The sequence below is a fragment of the Lepidochelys olivacea genome (assembly GCF_965140295.1).
Source record: "Lepidochelys olivacea isolate rLepOli2 genome assembly, chromosome: 23".
NCBI classification, from domain to species: Eukaryota; Metazoa; Chordata; order Testudines; family Cheloniidae; genus Lepidochelys; species Lepidochelys olivacea.
In genome coordinates this window covers 13,277,278-13,300,134 of record NC_140433.1, presented here as the reverse complement: position 1 = coordinate 13,300,134, position 22,857 = coordinate 13,277,278, and the positions used below count along the sequence as shown (strand labels likewise).

Genomic DNA, 22,857 nt, shown 5'->3' with positions numbered 1-22,857 from the left:
GAAGCCGGCAGGAAGGGGCGGGGCCCGGCCCGAGCGGAAGGCGGGGTACGGAAGCCGGCAGGAAGGGGCAGGGCCCGGCCCGAGCGGAAGGCGGGAGGGGGCGGGGTACGGAAGCCGGCAGGAGGGGGCAGGGCCCGGCCCGAGCGGAAGGCGGGAGGGGGCGGGGTACGGAAGTCGGCAGGAGAGGGCGGGTCCCGGCCCGAGCGGAAGCCGGCGGGGCCGCGCCGGGAAGATGGCGGCGGACGGGGCGCGGCGGCGGCGGCGGCCCGCGAGCGGCGGCGCGAGCAGCTCCGGCAGTGGGAGGCGGCGCCGGCCCCGCCCTGCCCCCCGCGGCCGCCCCGCGCCCGGGCCGTGCGCTTCGAGCGCGCCGCCGAGTTCCTGGCCGCCTGCGCGGGGGGGGAGCTGGGCGAGGCCCGGGCCATGCTGCGGGGGGGGCCCGGCGGGGAGCGGCCCGTGCCCGGCCTGGTCAACGGCACCAACGCGGACGGGATCAGCGCCCTGCACCAGGTGGGGGCGGGGCGGGTCAGGGGGCAGGTCTGAGGGGGGAGGGGAGCGGGGGGCAGGTCTGAGGGGGGAGGGGAGCGGGGGGCAGGTCTGAGGGGGGAGGGGAGCGGGGGGCAGGTCAGTGGGGTGGGGGGGCAGGTCTCAGGGGGGAGGGGAGCGGGGGGCAGGTCAGTGGGGTGGGGGGGGCAGGTCTCAGGGGGGAGGGGAGCGGGGGGCAGGTCAGTGGGGTGGGGGGGGCAGGTCTGAGGGGGGAGGGGAGCGGGGGGCAGGTCAGTGGGGTGGGGGGGCAGGTCTGAGGGGGGAGGGGAGCGGGGGGCAGGTCAGTGGGGTGGGGGGGCAGGTCTGAGGGGGGAGGGGAGCGGGGGGCAGGTCTCAGTGGGGTGGGGGGGCAGGTCTGAGGGGGGAGGGGAGCGGGGGGCAGGTCAGTGGGGTGGGGGGGCAGGTCTGAGGGGGGAGGGGAGCGGGGGGCAGGTCAGTGGGGTGGGGGGGCAGGTCTGAGGGGGGAGGGGAGCGGGGGGCAGGTCTGAGGGGGGAGGGGGCAGGTCTCAGGGGGGAGGGGAGCTGGGGCAGGTCAGTGGGGTGGGGGGGCAGGTCTCAGGGGGGAGGGGAGCGGGGGGCAGGTCTGAGGGGGGAGGGGAGCGGGGGGCAGGGGGGAGGGGAGCTGGGGCAGGTCAGTGGGGTGGGGGGGCAGGTCTCAGGGGGGAGGGGAGCGGGGGGCAGGTCAGTGGCGCTGTGAGAAATGCTGGGGAAGGGGACATGGGGGGCGGGTACAGGCCCACGGGGGGGGGGATCTGCAGGGTGGGGGCGGGGGTAGTGCGGAGGGAAGCTGGGGGAGGGGCAGTCCCTGGGCAGGTGCAGGGGGTAGGCAGGGCAAGGGGGCAGTTGCGGGGGTGGATCAGCACAGGAGGTGGGGGAGGCTGCAGGGGGTGGCTGGGGACAGCGGCAGAGCAGTGAGGGGAGCTGGGGGTCGCTCTGTCCCCAGAGAGGTGTCGGGGGCAGGGGCTGTCTCCAGCTGTCGGCCGCAGGGCAGCACCTGCTCCTTGGGGCCCGGCAGGGGGTGGGGGCAGGAAAAGGAGCAGGACGCCTGGGTTCTATTCCAGGCGGGGGGAGGGGGCCCAGTGCGGAAAACAGCCTCAGCCCCCAGTAGCACTTTGCAGTGCAGGGACTCTCTGGAATTAGACTTGGCTGTCTTCCCAGAGCCGGGAGAGAACCCAGGAGTCCTGGCACCCAGCCCCCTTACGTTGAATGCAGGGGAAGTGACCCACCAGTCTCCGATCCACCATCCTCTGTGGGGCTCCTGGGGGAGGGGTGGACTGGAGTGAGGAGCCCGGCCCGAGCCCCTCGCTCCTGATGCGCAGCCCCCTGCTAGCCCGGCCCTGGGCTCCCCCCAGCCCTGCCCGAGCCCCTCGCTCCCGACCCGTAGCCCCCTGCTAGCCCGGCCCTGGGCTCCCCCCAGCCCTGCCCGAGCCCCTCGCTCCCGACCCGTAGCCCCCTGCTAGCCCGGCCCTGGGCTCCCCCCAGCCCTGCCCGAGCCCCTCGCTCCCGACCCGTAGCCCCCTGCTAGCCCGGCCCTGGGCTCCCCCCAGCCCTGCCCGAGCCCCTCGCTCCCGACCCGTAGCCCCCTGCTAGCCCGGCCCTGGGCTCCCCCCCATCCCAACCTACAGGCTTTTCAGGGCAGTGGCCAGCCCGACAGCAAACTCCCAGCCCCAGTGGGGTCTGTGCAGTGCCCTGCGTGTGGGGACACCCCCAATCCTGGCCGAGGCGGAGGGGTCTGTGCAGAACCTAGCACAACGGGAGGCCCCGATTCTGGCCTGCGGGGAGATGGGCAGCGACAGAGCCCCCATCCGGCCCTGGGTTGTTCCCATCTCACTTGTCCCTGGCTGTGCAATGAGTTGGGGAGGCCTCAGCCTGGTGCCCTGTTGTGGCCCACAACCTGCGCCCGGGCAACAGAGCTTGGTACAGGCCAGCAGCTCCGGGGTTTGCTGGCCGCCCTGTCAGAGCACCACGCCCCACCACCAGCCACGGTGAGCTCCAGCTGAACAGCCCTGCCGGTACCCCCCGCCCTGCTCCTCACCCCTGCACCCGCAGCCCCCTGCTAGCCCAGCCGTTGGCTGCCCCGCACAGCTGTGATCCTGGGGGGGCTGTAGAGGAGTGACCCATTGGCAGGGCCTGTAGAAGTGTACAGGGGGTGGGGCTGTCTCCATTCACCTGTGCCCTAGCTCTGCCCCCCCCTCAGCCCCCAGGATCCAGCCCATCCCTATGCCAGGGCCTGTCTGGGAGGTTATTTTAGGCTCCAGTCGGTTCCAGTCCTTTTCTGGGTTTCTCATCAGGGAAGCTCCCAGCTCCCCCTCTGTCCGTCCCCCGCCCCGACTTTCCATGACTTCATTCCCCTGACGGCCTTGGCTTCCTTCCCTGGACCCCGGCCTCCCTCCGCCCCCAGCTCCTCCCAGCAGGGCTGGCGGCTGACAGCTTCTGCCTCAGGGGGTGGCTGACCCGGGGGACTGAATGGGGTGCGGGGCCTGTCCCCACTCAGGGGGAGCCCCCCTCAGCTCAACCCCCGTTGCAGATCTCCCTGCACGGCGCTTTGCCCAGTCCCACCCCGAACCCTGCAATAGGGGTGAAGCCAGGGAAGAGAACTGGGGGGAGGGGGGGTGTTCAGTGAGTGGGGGCAGGGGGCCAGAGCTGCGGGGGAGGTGTGCGGGGGAGCACAGGAGGGGGCTGTTAGGTGGGAGAGGCAGAGGTGTGAATTCAACAGTGCAGCCCAGCCTGCCCCCCCATGAGGTTACGCACCCCAATGAGTGTGAATTCTGGGGCCCGTGCCCATGTGAGAGTGAATTTTGGGGTCTCCCGGTGCCCATGCCTGGGGCAGCGTTGGGTCCCATTTGCCCCAGCAACCTGTTACCATCTTCCCATCGGAGTGGGGTACCCATCTCCTAAAGTCATGAATCTGGGGTGCCCCATATCCTTCCACCCCAGGGCATTCTGGGTGGGCCCATGGAGCTGAGGGGTCCACATGCTTCCCCGCCCCCCACCCCAATCTTCCATTCAGGCAACTTCTTCCGGGACTCGGTTTGCTAATGAAAGGGCTGCAGGTGAATTGAAATTGGCTCCAGATCCCCGGAGGCTGCTCAGGGTTCAGCTCCCTGGCGAAGGGGTTTTGGGGGAATCCCCCTGCGCTGGGCGGTCTGTGCCCCTTCCCCAGCCTCACAGGACGGTGAAAGCCGCTGGTGCCCGGCCAAAGCACCACCTGCGATTTCAGCCCCATAGAACTGAGGGTTCTTGCTGCTTGGTCCCTCCGCTGGGCGTCCCCCTCTCCCCCGTATCTGCTGCCTGGCTTCACCCGGGTCCCCCTGAATTCCCCCGCTCCTTGGCTGCGTACCAAGCTGGTGGGTGGTCCCCAGGCACTGCACAGAGCCCACCGGGGATGAAGTTGGGAGTTCTCTGTCTTCATGGCCCTGGGGCGGGAGTGAGGGCACCGGCGGAGCTGTCGGGGGGAGCTCAGGGCTGGGACAGCAGGAGGCCATGGGTTGGGATTGAGGGGCACCAGCGGGGCTTTGGGGGAGCCCAGGGCTGGGTAGCAGGGAGCTGCGGGTCAGGAGTGAGGGGCACCGGCAGGGGGGCCCCACTCCTCTTGTTCTGGACCTGAGCTCCCCCGGCCCCCTCCAGCATTGCAGGTGTCCCTCGCTCCCGCCTTGCTCAAGCGCCCGGCGCTCAGGGCTGGTGAGGGCAGCGCCTCTGCCAGGCGAAACCCTCCCCCCCCCCCCCAGCTATTTCTGGCCGCGCTTTGGGAGCCAGGGCTGATTCCGGATCCCACGTCCCGTCCCTCCCTCCACGTCCCAGGGGCTGCAGGGCCCGGTTAACCTGTCCTGTCTCAGTCCAGTCCCAGGGCTGCTTTGGCCTAGGGCCAAACAGATGGATGCGTGAGGGAATGTGGAATGGCAAGGGCTGCGTGCCAGGACTCCTGGGTTCTATCTACTGCTCTGTGTGGGGAGTGGGGTCTAGTGGGTAGAGCAGGGGGGCTGGATCTGCTCAGTCTCTGACCCCTGCCTCCCCCCGCCCCTTCCCCCAGGCCTGCATCGATGAGAACCTGGAGGTGGTGCAGTTCCTGGTGGAGAACGGAGCCAACGTGAACCAGGCGGACAATGAGGGCTGGACGCCCCTGCATGTTGCTGCCTCCTGCGGCTACAAGGAGATCGCCCAGTGAGTGGGCAGGGTGTGTGGGGCATGGCCAGGTGCAGTCAGCCCCATGGGCCCATCTACCCCAGTATTCTGCCTCCTCTCTGCCCCCGGATCAGCCCCATGGGCCCATCTACCCCAGTATCCTGCCTCCTCCCTGCCCCCAGATCAGCCTCATGGGCCCATCTACCCCGGTATCCCTCCCTGCCCCTGGATCAGAGCCACAGGCCCATCTACCCTGGTATCCCGCCCCCACCCTGCCCGTGGATCAGCCCCACGGGCCCATCTACCCCGCTATCCTGGCTCCACCCTCTCCCCGGATCAGCCCCATGGGCCCATCTACCTTGGTGTCCTGCCTGCTCCCCGGTCAGACCCACAGGCCCCCAGTCACAACCCCCTGAATTCACACTGGGCTGGACGTGCTCAGAGGTTGGATCTGTGCGGGGTAGGGGGGAGAACCGGGCTCCATGGGTGCATGTGTCTGATGGTGGGGTGCAGGAGGGACCCCACACTGGCTGGGCAAGTGCAGGGTGAGTCCCATATGGGTGCCCCCCCGGCGGGGGGTGGGACGGGCTGCAGCAGGGTGGGGGACTCTGGGCATAAGGAACAGACGCGCCCTGTGGGCCGATGGGTCTCTCCTCTCCTGCCTGCCCACGCTGCTAGTCCCATAGGTCAGTCGCTGGGATCCCGGCCACACATTGACCCCAATCCCCCCTACGCCCCGTAATCCCTGTCACATGGTGCTAATCCCTGGTCACGTGCCACGTAATCTCTCCCCCGCCCCCTGTGGGCCGTAGAGACCTAAGCTCCCCCCTTCTGCTCCAAACTCCCCCCGCCCAGTTCCAAACTCCCCACCTGCTCTGATCTCCCCCCAGCTCCCATCCCCACCCCACCCTGAACAACCTACCCCCACTGCTGTGAGCACCCCCTCCCTGCTGTCCCGCTCATTGCTCCCCTGTGCCCATCCCCATGCCCCCCCCCATCAATTTCTTGCTCTTTCCCACAGGTGGGACAGGCGCCTTCTGATGGGCCCCCGCTCCAACTAGGGAAGCTCTCGGGGGGCGGAAGCTGGCGACCTGCAGCCCACTCCAAAGCCAGGGGCTCAGTGCCGGGTCCACCTGCAGCCTTGTTACCGCAAAGGGGTCGGGTCAGGGGAGGGGTGGGGCTGCCCCGTGGCCCTAGGGGGCTCCACCGGTCCGATGCTCTCGCCTGTCCCCAGGTACCTGCTGGCCCACGGCGCTCAGGTGGCGGCGGTGAACAGCGACGGGGAGATTCCCCTGGATATCGCTGAGGACGACGGCATGGAGGCCCTGCTGCGGGAGGAGATCGCCAAGCGAGGTGTGGGGAGGGGCGGGGCCGCGGGAGGGGGGCGGGGCCCCAGGGCACCAGGCCCCGCCCTCACGCCCGGCCTGTCCCCGCAGGGGTGGACGTGGCGGCCGCCAAGCGGGAGGAGGAGGAGCTGATGCTGCAGGACACGCGTCAGTGGCTGAACGCCGGCCGCATCGACGACACGCGGCACCCCAAGACCGGAGCCAGCGCCCTGCACGTGGCTGCCGCCAAGGGCTACATCGAGGTCATGAGGTGAGAGGGGCCGGATGGGAGCTGGCGCCCCCTAGAGGGGAAAGGCCCCAGGCCCCCTTCGCTGCCCCCTCAGCAAGTCCCTGCCCTGGGGCCGGATGGGAGCCAGCGCCCCCTAGTGGGGCCAGGTCCCGTGCCCCATTCCCCACCCCCCTGAGCCAGCCTGTCTCCACCCTGGGGCCGGGTGGGAGCCGGTGCCCCCTAGAGGGGAAAGGCCCCAGGCCCCATTCCCTGCCCCCCGAGTCAGCAAATGCCTGTCCTGGGGCTGGATGGGAGCCAACGCCCCCGAGAAGGGAAAGGTCCCCTGCCCCATTCCCCGCCCCCCTGAGCCAGCCAGTCCCCGCCTTGGGGCCAGGTGGGAGCCGGCGCCCACTAGAGGGGAAAGACCCCAGGCCCCATTCCCTGCCCCCCGAGTCAGCAAATGTCTGTCCTGGGGCTGGATGGGAGCCAACGCCCCCGAGAAGGGAAAGGTCCCCTGCCCCATTCCCCGCCCCCCTGAGCCAGCCAGTCCCCGCCTTGGGGCCAGGTGGGAGCCGGCGCCCCCTAGAGGGGAAAGGCCCCTTGTCCCAGCCATTCCCCTCTGGTTCGTTTCAGGCAGTGCTGTGGGTGCATGCTGCAAGTTTCCTTCTCGCCCTTGGGCGTCACTGATGAACGGGCTGGTGGAGTTCGTTGGGCTCCCTGCTCTCCTTGCAGCTCCCGCCCCCACTGGGCTGGACTGGGGGAGCTCCCCCCCCCCGAAGCTCATGGGAGCTGCGTTGGCTGCTGAGTCCCTCCCGCCCAGCCCCCGAGGGTGTGTGCTGCCCCTCCCAGTCCGACCAGCTTGGCAGGTCAGAGGGGCTCCCAGTCCCTCTGGGGGAGCGGAGTCAGCATGTTTGGATCCGCCCCCAACTTGACTCCCAGGGCCAGTTAATAGCCACCCAGCCCCCCTCCCCCAAGCAGTGTGTGAGGCATCCTGGGGACGCAGCTGTGGGTTGGGAGCAGCCATTCATATCCCAGCCCCCTTACCCCATGCTCTGGTCCTTCGTGACAGGTGTGGGCCATGTTTACAGCTGGGGAAACCGAGGCACGGAGGGGAAGTGGCTTGCCCAAGATTGGTGGGGTTAGAAAGGAGGAGTCCTGGCTCCCAGCCCCCCTGCTGTAACCACCAGATCCCACTCCCCTCCCCGAGCCAGAGAGAGAACCCAGGAGTCCTGGCTCCCAGTCCCCCTGCTCTAACCACTTGACCCTGCTCCCCTCCCCATGCCAGGGAGAGAACCCAGGCGTCCTGACTTCTCTCTCCCCCACTGCGTAGGCTGCTCCTGCAGGCTGGCTATGACCCCAACGTGCGGGACAAGGACGGCTGGACCCCCCTGCACGCGGCGGCCCACTGGGGGGTGGAAGAAGCCTGTCGCCTGCTGGTGGAGCATCTGTGCGACATGGACACCCTCAATAATGTGGTGAGGGGGTGGGGCAGAAGGGAAGGGACAGGATCTACTGGATCACAGCAGCCCTGGCGCCTTAGGGGTGATGGGAAGGGAAGTGGGGGGGTGGGGAAGGCCTGGAAGTGAGCAGCTGCTGCTGGGGTGGAGGCCAGGAGGGTAAGCAAAGTTTGGGGGCGGGGGGACGACAGATGGAGGCCTGGGGCCCCTCTCAACCACTGCCCCCTTGCTCCCCACCAGGGCCAGCGCCCATGTGACCTGGCCGACGAGGACACACTCGGCCTGCTGGAGGAGCTGCAGAAGAAGCAGGAGGATGTGAGTTAGGGGTTTCCCCCACCCCTAGCCCTGTTCTCCCCCCCCCACTACTCCTGCGCCCCTCCCCCCTCAGATCGGGGCAGCACTGGTTGGCCCTGCCTGTCCACTCGGCAGCAAGGCAAGAAAGGGTTAACCCCGGGCAGGGATACTGCTCCAGGGGCCTGAGAGGGGGTCAAGACCCCCACTCAGCCAGGTAAAGGGGCAGCCATAATGAGGGGCTGTCGCCGCCCCACTGCTGCTCTCCCCCAGCTGTCCAGTGACACCTGGCCCTAACCCCACTGGATCTCCCAGCATCCTCCCCGCCTGGTGGGGATTTCGGGGGGGGTCCCCAGGAATACAGCGACCCTCCCTCCCTTCCCTCCCCAGCTGCGCAGCAAGAAGGAAGCTCACCTGAAGCAGGCGGTGATCGATACCAGTGCTGAGCAGCAGCCAGTGTACAGCGCCAAGCACAGGCGGTGAGTGCGGGAGGCTGCGGGTCGGGAGTGAGGGGCACCGGCAGGGCTGAGGGGGGCAGGGCTGGGCTGGCAGGGGGCTGCGGGTCGGGAGTGAGGGGCACCGGCAGGGCTGAGGGGGGCAGGGCTGGGCTGGCAGGGGGCTGCGGGTCGGGAGTGAGGGGCACCGGCGGGGCTGAGGGGGGCTGGGCTGGCAGGGGGCTGCGGGTCGGGAATGAGGGGCACCGGCGGGGCTGAGGGGGGCAGGGCTGGGCTGGCAGGGGGCTGCGGGTCGGGAGTGAGGGGCACCGGCGGGGCTGAGGGGGGCTGGGCTGGCAGGGGGCTGCGGGTCGGGAGTGAGGGGCACCGGCGGGGCTGAGGGGGGCAGGGCTGGGCTGGCAGGGGGCTGCGGGTCGGGAGTGAGGGGCACCGGCAGGGCTGGGCTGGCAGGGGGCTGCGGGTTGGGAGTGAGGGGCACCGGCAGGGCTGAGGGGGGCAGGGCTCGGCTAGCAGGGGGCTGCGGGTCGGGAGTGAGGGGCACCGGCGGGGCTGAGGGGGGCAGGGCTGGGCTGGCAGGGGGCTGCGGGTCGGGAGTGAGGGGCACCGGCGGGGCTGAGGGGGGCAGGGCTGGGCTGGCAGGGGGCTGCGGGTCGGGAGTGAGGGGCACCGGCGGGGCTGGGCTGGCAGGGGGCTGCGGGTCGGGAGTGAGGGGCACCGGCGGGGCTGAGGGGGGCTGGGCTGGCAGGGGGCTGCGGGTCGGGAGTGGGGTCACCGGCACCACAGGAGTCTGGGGGCTCACTTTGAGCTCCCTGCTGCCGCCCAGTCAGGTGGGTGGGGTACGGCCCCTTGCTCAGTTGCTGGCAGGGTGCCTAACGGGCCCCGCCCCTGCTGACCCCCCTCCCGCCCCCGTTCCCCCCCCCAGGAGCTCCGTGTGCCGCATGAGCAGCCGGGAGAAGATCTCGGTGCAGGACCAGTCCAAGGAGCGCAAGACTCTGGGCCCCATCGTCCCGGACGAGGAGAACAGCTCCGCCTCCGAGGGGGAGGAGCCGGAGAAACCCACCGGTAGGCGGGGCTAGTGAGCTGGGGCGGGGCCTGGGGCTGAGCCGGGAGGGGGATGCTGGGCCCATGGGGTACATTGTGGGGAGAGGTGCCGGGCTGCATGGGGCTGAATGTGGGGGAGGGGCGATGCCAGGTCCCTGTGTCACCCCAGCTCCTCCGTTCTCCCCACAGAGACCACGAAGCCCCTCCCACAGGAGAGCAGCGGCTTGAACGGGGTCACCCTGCCCCCCGTTTTGGCCGTGCCTGCAGGGCCTAAGGTGAGTCGCCTCCATCACACCCCCCCTCACCCACTCCCCGGGGCTGGATTGCGAGGGGCCTGAGGGGTGCTGACTCCTTCTGGTGGCTGAGTTCCCTTGTGGGGGTGTGGCTAGAGGGCCCTTGCGGGGGGGGGGGGGGGCAGCTTCACGGACGGACTCCTCCCCCTCCATGGAAAGGTCCCTCTCCCCGCCCAGTACAGCCAAGTTCTCAGCTTAGTCATAATACTCTGGTCTAGTGGGTTTTGAATGGGGGGCGGGGGCTGGGAGCCAGGACTCCTGGGTTCTATCCCCCTGCTCTGTATGGGGAGTGGGGTCTAGTAGTTAGAGCAGGGAGGGCTGGGAGCCAGGATGCCTGGGTTCTCTCCCCAGTCTAATGCCCCCCCATGTGGATAGACCCTGCCCCATGTGAACTGGATCTTGGTCCCAGCATGCCCCCTTGACACTGACGTTCCCCTGCCCTTGTATGCTGATTCTCTACTCCTGTCCTGCTCGTTCTGTGATTCGCTAATTACACCCAAGGGGGTGGGGCCCAAACCCTACAATCCACCCTCCTTCCTCACCTCTTACCATTGAGGGGGGCACTGAAACTGACCAGCCGGCAATGGGGCAGGATCTTTCCCTCCAGCCCCTTGTCACCACGATCTAGGGGCCCCAGCCCCACCCCCTCACTGTTCTGGTCCTGCCCCTCCAATCTGGCCACATCTAGACTCTCTCCTATCTCTGCCCTGTATTTCTCCCCTGCCCGCACCCCATATTTGTCTTTCTACTGCTTGGATCCTGCCCACCCCATGGCCCCCTCGCCTTCTCCTTTATATGCCATCAGTCCCCGTTGGCCTGTCCCCCTCCCACCCTGCCCGCCCTGGACACCCTGGGGCCAGCACTTTGGCGCCAAAGCCTACGCAAAACGGGCATCGTCCTGGTCCCGCAGGGGGGCGAAAAAGCCACAGTGAGTGACCCGACACTCCCCCCTGCCCTCCCCCCAGCAGGAGAGCCTCTTCTCCCTTTCCCGAGGCCTGCAGCGCGGAGGGGGCCGGGGGGGCTCTGGCCCTCCAGCGGTGTCACGAGTTGGCCAGGCTCAGCTGGCTGACTCTACTTGATGTTCATAGGATCACAGGGCCCCAGGCTGGGGGACACAGAGGGTGGGGGATCAAGGGGCCTTGGCAGAGGTGGGGGGGGCGGGGGGTGTCTCTGGTTCTAGGCATCTCCCAGCAGCCTCCTCCATTCTGGTGTCTTCTAGAGAAGCAGGGATTGACTGGTTGGAGTGGGATCTAGTGAGTCAGAGCTGGGTGGACTGGGCACCAGTTCTCCTGGCTTCTCTCCCTAGCTCTAGGGGGAGTGGGGGCTAGTGGTTAGACCGGGGAGGGCTGGGAGCCAGGACTCCTGGATTCTCTCCCCCGCTGAGGGAGGAGCGCGGAGTCTATTGGTTAGAGTGGAGGGGGATGGGGGAGTCAGGACTACTGGGTTCCATTCCCAGCTCTGGGGGAGGAGAGAAGATGAGTCACTGGAGCTGCGTGGAGGCCAGACCTGCCTCTCGGATCCTTTTCTCCCTCTCCGTCTCCACGCCCCGCTCCAGCGCACCATACCCTCCACTGTGTTGTTTTTAACTCTGACCTGCTCCCGTTTGATCTCAGCGACGCTCCAGAACTTTGATGGCTTGGGAAAGCCCCCCCTGCCCCGCAGTACCTTTGGTTTGCCTGGTTGCTAGGTGCCATGGGGCAGAGAGGCTCCCTGGCTCGGGGCCCATGTACCCTGGCTTCTAATGACGTGTCTGACATCAAAATCCCGTCATTCCGATTACTGCTGGCTCTGCCCGGCCAGTTGCCGCTTGGTTTTCAGCCAGTATCTTGGTATCTGTTTGAGCCAGGGGGGTCCGCAGTGCACTGTCTAAAAGCCAGAAGTCCTAGTTCTGCAGGGATACCTGGCTTGGCGTTCTGCTGTCCTTGCTTTGTGAGAGACCGGGGTTCAAATACCCCTTCCTCCCCCAACCCCGCATCTAGCCTGGTCTCTCGTCCCCGACGGCGTGCGATCGCGTCACCCCTTCTGTGGGAGCCTCCCTCTGGGTTTAACGCTTGTTTGAGACCCTTGATCGGACCCAGACGGTTCCCACCGCGCGGCGGGATATTGAGTTTGCTTTTCTGATTCGGGCTCCGATCCTGTTCCCATGGCCCTGCGTACGGGGAGGGTTTGCGGGTGTCATAGCAGGGGTCCCGCCAGCCATTCGAAACCACCTTACACAGGCAGCGGTTCTGAGATACACTAGGTGGGCAGGGCCCCTTCCGGGGGGACACTTGCTGAGAGGACGGACGTCCCCTTGGCTGGAAAGGGAATAGCTCTGGAGACGCGATAACGGATCACTTTTTCCCCACTAGGGGGCGCCGGCTTCAATCTGTCCCCAGGGCCTGGTTGGCTTGGGGATGGGGAATGGGGCACGCAGCAAGGGGAAACCCATGAGGCAGGTGGGCATCTTCCCCCCACGCCCGGGTGTGCATGGCGGGCAGGTGCCCCCCTTCTGGGGGGATGCTACCCCCTTTCCCACTCCGGTTAATTTCTAGCCCAATCCCCTTGCGTTCTGAAATTGACTAGAGATCCCTCTTTTAAGTTCTGTCCCCATATAATGGTGGGGGCGGGAGGCAGATTGGGGAGGGATACCTGCCTTCCTCCCCCTATGTGATGAGGGGACAGAGGGGGGGGAAGGTATCTCCACCTGCCCCCGAGCGCCCCCACCCTGCTTCTTACCTGTAGCCTTGCACGCAAGGCGATCGAAGGCCAGTGCGTTGTGGGGGGAAATTGAGAGTCGGGGGGGAGGGTTAATTAATGACACCCCCCACCCCACCTCAGCTTCGTGGGATGGAGGTGGCGAATGTGAGGGGGAGTGTGGGGTGGTGCATGTCGGTTTCAATGGGGATTTGGGGGGGAGTGGGGTGAGGAGGGGTCAAGTGGGGGGATCAGTGGGTGGGGGGAGAATGGGGTGTCTGTCGGTGGGGGGTAGAGAGGATAGGGGGTGCATGGGGGTCATGTGGGATTGGGGGGGTGTCATGAAGCAGACCGCGCCCACCGGCGTAGCATGTCCGCTGCCTTTCGATCCCCTTCCGCGACCCCCTGACCCCAGGTTCAGCTCCCTCCACCCATCCTGACTCCACCCCCTTCTCCCCCCCCCAATTCCCCTCCCCATTTTTCTCGTCCCCCATTCCCACCCATCCCCAGTTCTCTGGAGGCCGCCCCACCACAACAGAGGATTCGTCGGCGCCCGCCTGGAGGGCGGGGCTGCGGAAGACGGGCAGCTTCGGGGTGCTGCAGGATGCCCGGCTGGACGAAGGGCCCCCCAAGGAGGGCAGGATCAAGCGCTCGGCGTCCAGCCCCAGGCTGGACACAGAGGAGAAGGTGAGGGGGTAGGGGGGAACCCTGTAGCCATGCGGGGCACCCGACCCCGACACTCTAGCCAAGGGGGCACTGAAACACAGACCCCTCCCTTTCTCGCTGCGGTAAATGCCACAGCAGAGAGGATTCTGGGAGGGCAGGTGTTTTCCCACAATGCAAAGTGGGCCTTTGAGACTTCTCGCGCCTGTCTGTCTGTCTATCTCTCCCACTAACTGTCTCCTGCTTTCCCTCCTGCCTCAGCCACAGGACATCTGGGAAATCCTACAGAAGTGGAACAGGACTTTGATTGGCCCGGGGTTAGCCAATAAGAGCGTAGCCTCAGAGCTAGCCAGTCGGGAGGAAGGGAGTTCATCAGGTGACCTGGTAGGAGGCTCCGCCCATAGGGGGAGTGGTCTTATTCCTCTCCCGCCCACCTGCTTATTTGCCCATGTCAGCAGTGTCCTGGTGCATTCTGGGACGCCTTCCGCTGTTAGGTGCTTAGTTGGAGCTGCCCTTCTCCCCTGGGGACGGTGGGGGGCACCATAGGGTGTCTTGGGGGCTGGGATCCCCATCCTGGAGCATCAGGCAGGGATCCCTCAATCCCGAAGTCTGTTCTCCAGGCCTGCATTTTCCCCTTAACTCTGCCCCCCGCCCTGGTCTGTTTCTTGCTCCTTAATTTTCCTGATTCATGACTCTCTGTGCTTTAACTGCTAGACCCCCACAGCTGGGATGGAACCCAGGAGTCCTGGTTCCCAGCCTGCCCCCCCTCCCACCACCACTATACCCCATTCTTTTCCCTTCCCCCTCCACTCCATTTGCTGCAGCAGGGACTGACACCCTGCCTCCCAGAGGGTATCGAGCTGTTCTCTGGGCAGCGCCCCCTCCTGGCTGAAGGCCGGGGTAGCCCTGAGTGCCCTGCTTTAGGCGAGACATTCACGGGCCCTTTTTCTGCTTCCCTGCCAGAGCAAGGAGCCGCCGCGCCTGGCCCGGGTCCCGCCGACGCCCACCCGGCGCATCTTCACCCTGCCTGACGCAGAGCCAAGCAGAGCGTGAGTCACCTGGGTGGTGTCCCGGCTCGGAGAGGGGAGTGGGGTCCAGTGGTTAGAGCAGGGGACCCTGGAAAGCAGGACTCCTGGGTTCTCAGCCCCGGCTTTGGGAGGGGAGTGGGGTCTACTGGTTAGAGCAGGGGGCCCTGGAAAGCAGGACTCCTGGGTTCGCAGCCCCGGCTCTGGGAGGGGAGGGGGGTCTAGTGGTTGGGGGCGGGGAGCCAGGACTCCTGGGTTCTCTCCCCATCTCTGGGAGGGGAGTGGGGTCTAGTGTTTAGTGCAGGGGGGCTGGGAGCCAGGACTCCTGGTTTCTCGCCCTGGCTCCGGGAGGGGAGTGGGGTTTACCAAAGTTGCGGTGTGTCTGGTAGCTCGGCACACTCTGTCCGACACTCCCTCTTCTTGTGACCTCACTGTAGGAGCTTGGAAGATGGCCTGCAGATGAAAATCGATGTGGGTCCTGCCCCCAACCAGCTCCCCGCTTCCAGCACAGACCCCCGCGACCGTCGAAGGTAGGGGGCAGCCAGAGGGGCGTGGGGGTGATGGAGCTCTACCTTCAGGGGGTACTAGCATGGTGTCTGCAGGGGTAAACCTCTCCTGTAACACCCCACTGAGCCAGGACTCCTGGGTCCTACCTTGGCTGTGAGCGCGACTAGTGCGGGGGGGCCACGAGGGTGGTTGGGAGAGACCAGGCTCGACAACTGCTGTTGCTGTGAAATTGCTGCCCCGGCCCAGAGGGGCCGCATCTGGGCTCTGGGTCCCTGTATACCCAGCTCCCACGCCCAACCCCAAAGGGGGGCTGTGTCCCAACGTTGGGCGAGGGGACCCTGGTCCTGCCGGTCTCACTATCTGCCCCCTTCCCCCCCCCCAACCAGATCATATCAGACCCCCGTGAGGGATGAGGAGTCAGAATCACAGCGCAAAGCCCGGTCACGTCTCATGAGGCAGTCCCGGCGATCCACCCAGGTACTTCCACCAAGTAGTTAGAGCAGGGGGGCTGGGAGCCAGGACTCCTGGGTTCTCTCCCCGGCTCTGGGAGAGGAGGGGGGATCAAGTGGGTTGGAGCCGCACGGGGGCTGGGAGCCTGGACTCCTGGGTTCTCTCCCCAGCTCTGTGGCTGACTTTGGGCCGGTCCCTTCCCCCGTGTGTTGTGGGTGCAGTGACTGTACTCCACCTCCTGGGGGTGCTGTAGCTCATTTCCCTTCCTGCGGGGGTTACTGCCGCCCTGGCCAGCGATGCTGCTCCCCCCAGGGGTGCCAGGCCTGGTCACGCCCCTCCTTGACCCACCTGCTCCCCTCCCAGGGTGTCACCCTCACAGACTTGAAGGAGGCCGAGAAGACCATTGGCCGATCCGGGGACGCCAGGGCCACCGAGCAGCGAATCGGGGAGGACGAGAAGCAGGGCCGAGAAGGGGAGCAGCCGCTGGATACCACGGTGAGGGCAGGGGCCAAGCAGCAGCTGGGTTGTTAACCTGCAGGACTCCCTGCCTCCAGGCGCTGCAGTCGGGTAGTGGAGCTGGGTTTGTGTGAAGGGCTTCAGTGAGTTCATGGGCCCGGGGGTCTCATTGACAGGGGAGCAGGGGGCAGGGAGAGGGTGGGGTAGTAGGGCCCGGGGGTCTCGTCCCGGGGAGGTGGGATACCGGGGTAGATGGGTCTGGTCTGGGGGAGGCGGGATACCGGGGTAGATGGGCCTGTGGGTCTGGTCCAGAGGAGGCGAGATACTGGGGTATACGGGCCTGTGGGTCTGATCTGGGGGGATCCCAGCTTTCTGAGGCTGAGTCTGTTACCCAGGAGGGGGGTTGTCAGTCTGTCTTCCCCACCCCCACCGAACTCGCGCCCCCTCCCCTCCCCCGGGCCTTGTCCAGCAGACACCCCACGTCCATGGGTCATTATCCCCCCTCCGTAGGACTCGGCCAGACAATGCCGCGCAGCCAACCCCGAGGGCTCCTCGGTGTACCCTGTCAGTCCCATCATGGTGAACTCTCAGGCACGGAGAGGTGAGGCTGACCCCCTGCTGGGCCCCCCAGCCTCTGGTGCTGACACCCCCACACCCCGTCTCGTCCCCTTGGGATCCTGCCTCAGTAGCCAGGCAGCCTGCTCTGTGGGTGGGGCCGGGGGGAGGGGAGGGTTCTGCCCTCTGGGGTCCAGCCCAGCCTCGGGGAAATGTGGGGGCAGATTCATGCTACTGCCCCTCATAGATCCTCCAGCCAGCACCTGCCTGCAGTCCCAGGAGGTGGCCAGCAGAGGGCAGCGCAGCAACATGTTCTACCCCTTGTGTGCTCTGGTGTGCAGGGGGGGGGGGGGGGGGGCTCGGAGCCAGGACTCCTGGGTTCTCTCCCCGGCTTTGGGAGGGGAGTGAGGTCTAGCGGGTTAGAGCAGGGCGGGGGCTGGGAGTCAGGACTCCTGGGTTCCCTCCCTGGCTTTGGGAGGGGAGTGGGGTCTAGTGGTTAGAGCGGGGGGGTGCTGGGAGCCAGGACTCCTGGGTTCCATCCCGGCTCTGGCTAGACATCCCATGCAGCAGCTGAATTAACCCCTTGTGGCTTGTTCCGCTCCCGGGTCGCCTGTTGCCGGGTGAAATTAACAAACCGGCAAAGAGGCTGAGGCGGGTGCCGCGGGGGTCTGGGGGGGGCGCCGGTCCCTGCCCCTCACCCGCCCCATCTTTGCCGCAGCGCCGGAGCCAGAGGAGCCGGGGCTGAGCTCCGAGGCGGAGGCCGAGCTGCGGAACCGGCTGGCCGTGCGGGACCGCCGGAAAGGCCGGCGGGAACGACGCTCCACGGGCATGTTGCAGAACGCAGAGGTGAGCGGAGGGGGCCAGGCTCCGGGCGGGCAGGGCAGCTGGGCCACTTTACTGGTGGGGGTGGGGAGATCTGGGTATGGCCCCACTAGGGGGTAATAACAGAGCGAGGAGGGGGGCTGGAATTCCACGGGGGGGGCAGTGGAGTGAAGGGAAGGATGTTGGGGCTGGGACTCTGGGGGGGGGAATTGTGGGGGGAAGAGGGGGGCTGGGATTACACGTAGGTGGTTATGGGGGGCTCATAGCTGGTCCAGCAGGATCCGGAGGGGCGGGGGCGTGCTTCCTGGGGTGCGTCTGTTAAACCCTCCTCCCCCCCCCTCCCCGTCTCTCTCTAGGGCGACGAGACGGAGGAGTCGGAGCAGCTGAACGACAGCACCCCGGGATCCAGATACCTTCAGGCCAGGGGCTCCGGGGGATCCAGGTACCAGCCGGCCCCAGCATTGCCACGGGGTCCTGAGAGACACTAAGTGGGGGTGAGGGGGTTCAGCCCTGGAAGGGAGACCTCTACGGCGCGGGGGAGGGGGGGGGCACACTCTCCCCTGGCAGGCAGGGCTGGCCCCAATGCCCCAGGGTGGCACGAGGGGCTGCTGAGCGGCAGGGGCTCAGCAGGGGGCGCTCTCCCCTGGCAAGCTGGGCCCCCCCCACCCCCCATGTCCTAGGGGGCACTGGGCTGCAGGGAGCAGGGCAGAGAGCTCAGCAGGGGGCGTTATAGAACGGGTGTGTTTCAAACATCCCACCCCATGGCTGCATCGCGGTGCCCGACGAGGGCCTGGGAGGGCGCAGAGGTGGGGATTCCCGCAGTAACAGGGTGGTGTCTGTCTGTCTGTCTCACCAGCACGTCCGACCACTTGAACAGCCTCCTGCCCCACCGGACGGATGCGTACGGCTGCGCCAGGCTCAGTAGCATGGGCAGCGCCGGGGACGAGCGTGAATACAAAAAGGTGGGGCAGGGGCCGAACCTCCCAGCACCCTGAACCCCACCCCCTCGTGCTGGGGCTTCTGCCCCTCCAAACCACGCCTTCACCCAAGCGCTGGGATGGCTAGTGGTTAGAGTGGGATGGGGCCGGGGGGCAGGACTCCTGGGTTCTCTCCCCTGCTCTGGGAGGGGTGTGGGCTCTAGTGGTTAAGGCAGGGGCAGAGAGCCAGGACTCCTGGGTTCTGTCCCTGGCTCTGAGAGGGGAGTGGGGTCTGGTGGTTAGAGCGGGGCCGGGCAGAGAGCCAGGACTCCTGGGTTCTGTCCCTGGCTCTGAGAGGGGAGTGGGGTCTGGTGGTTAGAGCGGGGCCGGGCAGAGAGCCAGGACTCCTGGGTTCTGTCCCTGGCTCTGAGAGGGGAGTGGGGTCTGGTGGTTAGAGCGGGGCCGGGGAGAGAGCCAGGACTCCTGGGTTCTGTCCCTGGCTCTGAGAGGGGAGTAGGGTCTGGTGGTTAGAGCGGGGCCGGGCAGAGAGCCAGGACTCCTGGGTTCTGTCCCTGGCTCTGAGAGGGGAGTGGGGTCTGGTGGTTAGAGCGGGGCCGGGGAGAGAGCCAGGACTCCTGGGTTCTGTCCCTGGCTCTGAGAGGGGAGTGGGGTCTGGTGGTTAGAGCGGGGCCGGGGAGAGAGCCAGGACTCCTGGGTTCTGTCCCTGGCTCTGAGAGGGGAGTGGGGTCTGGTGGTTAGAGCGGGGCCGGGCAGAGAGCCAGGACTCCTGGGTTCTGTCCCTGGCTCTGAGAGGGGAGTGGGGTCTGGTGGTTAGAGCGGGGCCGGGCAGAGAGCCAGGACTCCTGGGTTCTGTCCCTGGCTCTGAGAGGGGAGTGGGGTCTGGTGGTTAGAGCGGGGCCGGGGAGAGAGCCAGGACTCCTGGGTTCTCTCTTTATCTGGGGGGGGAGTAGAGGGGGGGTCTAGTGGTTCGAGCAGGGGGGAGGGCTGGGAGCCAGGACTCCTGGGTTCTGTGCTCAGCTCTGTGCTCTTCCCCCCCACCCCTCCCAGCTCTATGAAGATCTGCAGGTGGAGAACGAGAAGCTGCAGGAGCAGCTGCAGGAGTCGCAGCTGAAGTTGACGCAGATCAAGCTGGAGCTGGAGCGGGCGACCCAGGTGAGAGGGGCGGGGCGCCAGGGCTGGGGTAACACTGTGGGCACCGGGGGGGAGCTCCCAGCCCCTCTGCCCCACCGCCTGCTGGGGAGGGAAGGGCCCACTGCAAGGGGTGACCACGCAGCCTGGCACTGCAAAGGATTCTGGGATAGCTAGCGACAGGAGGGCGGCAGCCTTGTGTCCCAGGGCATTGTGGGGGACGAGGAAGTTCCAGGCAACGTGGGGGCGTCTCTTTCTGACTGCCCCCGGTCGGGGGGGGGGAGGGGGCAAAATCAGGCTGGGAGGAGAGACCTGGATGGAAAACCCTGGTGAGCTCAGCAGGGGGCGCTCTCCCCCCTCCCCCTCCCCCGGCCCTGGCAGGCAGGGCTAGCCCCGGGGCGGCACTAGGGGGCGCTCCCTCCCCCCCCCCCCCCCCCCGGCAGGCAGGGCTGGCCCCGGGGCGGCGCTAGGGGGCGCTCCCTCCCCCCCTCCCCCCGGCAGGCAGGGCTGGCCCCGGGGCGGCGCTAGGGGGCGCTCCCTCCCCTCCCCCCCCCCCCCCCCCCGGCAGGCAGGGCTGGCCCCGGGGCGGCGCTAGGGGGCGCTCCCTCCCCCCCCCCCCGGCAGGCAGGGCTGGCCCCGGGGCGGCGCTAGGGGGCGCTCCCTCCCCCCCCCCCCCCCGGCAGGCAGGGCTGGCCCCGGGGCGGCGCTAGGGGGCGCTGGGTTGCCATGGAGAGATGGGGTGGGGAGCTGGGCATCAGTGTCCAATGTCTCATGGCCCCCACACAGCTCCCCCTGCTGGCAGCCCCCTGCAGTTACACCCGCTGCCCAGAGAAGCTGAGCAAATATTGACCCAGGGCGCTGGGCTGGGCTGGTCCCTCTCCAGCCAGCTGCTTTTGCTCTGAGTCACCAGCCGTTTGGCCACTTATTGCGGGAGGGGGGAATTTAAGGTGGATCCTCCGTATAGCAGGCCCCTGGATCTGGCCCCGGGGCAGGGGACTGGCTGGGGCTGGGGCGGGGCAATTGGGCATGCGGCGTTTCCCTCCAGAGGGCGCCGTCTCACACCCTGTGCTTGGTCTCGTTGGCAGAGACAGGAGCGCTTTGCCGAGCGGCCAGCACGGCTGGAGCTGGAGAGATTTGTAAGTACCTGCCCTGCTGTGGGAGGCACCGTGCCCCCAGGATGCTGCCCCCCATCCCCACCCCCACCCCAGCTCAGGTCTTCACTCTGCTCCCGGTGAGGAGTCCACCCTCCGAGCCTCGGGGGGTGAGGTGCCCTGCCTCAGCCCCAGCTGAGGCTGTTACCTCCATGCACTCACCCCCTCTCTCCGGCCCCCCAGGAGCGCCGGGCCTTGGAGCGGAAGGCAGCGGAGCTGGAGGAGGAGCTGAAGGTAATCGGCTCAGCACCTGACTGGATGGGCCCCGGTGTGCGGCGAGGGGGGGGAGGCAGGACACCGGGGCAGATGAGCCCGTGGGGTTGATCTGGGGGAAGGGAAAGGAGCAGACGGGATACCGGGGCAGATGGGCCTGGGGGGCTTATCCAGGGGAAGGGAAAGGAGAAGACGGGATACCGGGGCTGATCTGGGGGAAGGGAAAGGAGCAGATGGGCCCAGAGGGCTGATCAGATGCTAACCCCCGTCCTCTCCCCCAGGCTCTCTCGGACCTGAAGGCCGATAACCAGCGCCTGAAAGACGAGAACGCGGCTTTGATCCGGGTCATCAGCAAACTCTCCAAGTGATGCCCCCAGGGCAGGGAGTCGCCCTGCTTTCCGGGCCAGCCCCTTCCAACCGTCAGGGAGCCCCCCCACACTCCAGACCAGCTCCCCCGCCAAGGTGCCATGCGAGGGGAGAGTCTATGGACCAGAATAAGCCCCTTCCCCCCCACAGCAGGACCACACCCCTTAGGCCTCCCCCTCAAAACAGGGGCCTCGCTGATCTCCCCCAAAAATCTTTCCACTGGTGGAGGGGTGTCTGAGCCCCTGATAATCAGACCAACACACACACCCCCACCCCCAAAAAACCCAACAACAAAATCCAGCCTCCAGCCCTGGGACAAATATTTATTATTTGTGGCTCTTTACAATTCCTGCTACTCGTTAAGTGATGCTTGTTGTCAGTAGCTGGGGGCGGGAGGGGGGGCAGATTCCTGCCTGCCCCCCTCCCCTAGTCCTAACCCTAACCTTAACCCCAGTAATCTCCAGTTAGAAGCCAAAATAATGGCCCGCCCCCCCCATTTGATCGTGGGGATCTTAGCGGAGATGGGGGTACTGTAAGACCCCCACCCCCACTTTTTAAGGTCCCTTCAATTCCCCCCCACCCCAGCTAAACAAATCCCAGAACATTAACTCCCTTGCCAACCGGCAGCTTTGATTCTGCCCCACGGTGCCCCCCCCATGGATGCCAAGGAGCTGCCAAGGATCTCTCACCTGCCTGCCCCATGGGCGCACTGTGCCATGCCCCCCAGGTGCCAGTAAGTGGGGGGGCTGGCACACGGGAGGGTGGGGGGCAGCGGGAAGGGGGGCTATGCCAGTATTGGGGTGCCCTTGGGGACAAATGGGGGGTTCCGGGGAGAGCTACTATAGGGTCAGCCCCCAGAGGAACCCAGCAGGGGGATTCAGGGTGACCCCCGAATAAACAGCCCCATTGGGGCATCTCCAGTGTGCGCTACTTGGGTCCAAAGGAGGGGGGCCCATCTACTGTACTGACCTGCATTCCTGCCTTGGCTCCACCCCCTCGGAATCTTGGTGTTAAAAGGGGGCGGGACTTTGGAGTCCCTGCCCCCCTTCCCCCCTTGCAGTATCTGGGCCAAAACATGTGGATGGCGGGGAATGGGGGTGCCCCCCAATTCTTCCTCCTAAGGGCTTCTTCCACTGGAGATTTGGGGGAGCAGGCACCCAATAACTACATGACCAAAGTCGGGGGGTGCTCCCCAATGTCCCCCCTGGACACATAGGGAATGAATGGGGGTTCCTGGCTTTGCCAAACTCCTGTCTATCGCAAACCCAGCTGGGGGTGCCCCCAGGATTATGGGTTCAGGTAAGACAAAGGGCATTGCAGATCTGCTGCCCCCCCAAGTGTGTGTGTGTGGGGGGGCCTGGATCTCAGAACCAAGGCGCTGCTTCAGCCTCCCCCAAAATGTGCCGTGTGTATGTGGGGGGGGTCAGATCCCAGTTTTCTGCTCCCTTCTTTAATGGGCCCCAAACGCTGCTTGTCCACCCCTTGAAAAGGGGGTGGGGGTGGTTTGGACAGATGCAAGTGCAAAAAAAGCAGGGTTCAGACTCCCTTTAAAACCTGCCATGCAAAATGGCTTTGTCCCCGTTTGGCCCCAGAGCATGGTCTCCTGGAAAATGTCCCCCCACACACACAGTTTTCTGTGCCATACTACGCCTCCTGCTGAAATGTCCCCCTGAAATTTGTAGGGGAACCTCAAATTTCCATGCCATTACCCTCTCCCTCAGTTCAAAATCCCCCCCCAATACCGGGGGGACCCTTAAATTCTGTGCCATGCAACTGATTTCCCCCCTCAGCAAAAAACACGCCCCCAGATTCAACCGGCATCCACAAATTTTCCAGGCTGTGCAACCATCTCCCCCCCCCGCCCATCCCTCAGCAAAATGAAAATCCCCATGAAGTTTGCAGAGGGGTCCCCCCCATTTATATGCCAGGCAACCGCTCTCCCCCGCCCACGACACCCCTGTGAACATATCTGTATATAAAGGAAAGTATTTTCTATACGGCGCCCTCCCCCCCCTCCCTGAAAGATACGACGTGTGCAATACGGCAAAGGAAATTCTATATATTGTATTTGTTTATTTTAGCAGCCAGGCTGCAGATCTTTAAAGCACAGGGATAGAAAAAAAATCTTACAAAAATGAAACCGTAAAAAAA

The 22,857-nt window shown here is 66.3% G+C and overlaps 1 protein-coding gene across 1 annotated transcript; it reads left to right on the top strand.

The window, feature by feature from the left end:
- Nucleotides 1-232: 232 nt before the first annotated feature.
- Nucleotides 233-22,857, top strand: PPP1R12C (protein phosphatase 1 regulatory subunit 12C; the record flags this gene model as incomplete). Its single annotated transcript, XM_084612282.1, is given in 24 exon segments — nucleotides 233-244; nucleotides 247-507; nucleotides 4,574-4,704; nucleotides 5,900-6,018; nucleotides 6,102-6,261; nucleotides 7,550-7,694; nucleotides 7,917-7,991; nucleotides 8,358-8,446; nucleotides 9,345-9,484; nucleotides 9,653-9,738; nucleotides 12,943-13,119; nucleotides 13,357-13,479; nucleotides 14,059-14,144; nucleotides 14,558-14,650; nucleotides 15,014-15,104; nucleotides 15,441-15,572; nucleotides 16,044-16,134; nucleotides 16,807-16,934; nucleotides 17,267-17,352; nucleotides 17,767-17,872; nucleotides 18,896-19,000; nucleotides 20,062-20,112; nucleotides 20,311-20,361; nucleotides 20,622-22,857. Coding segments are annotated over 24 exon segments (2,625 nt in total). The 3' UTR covers nucleotides 20,709-22,857.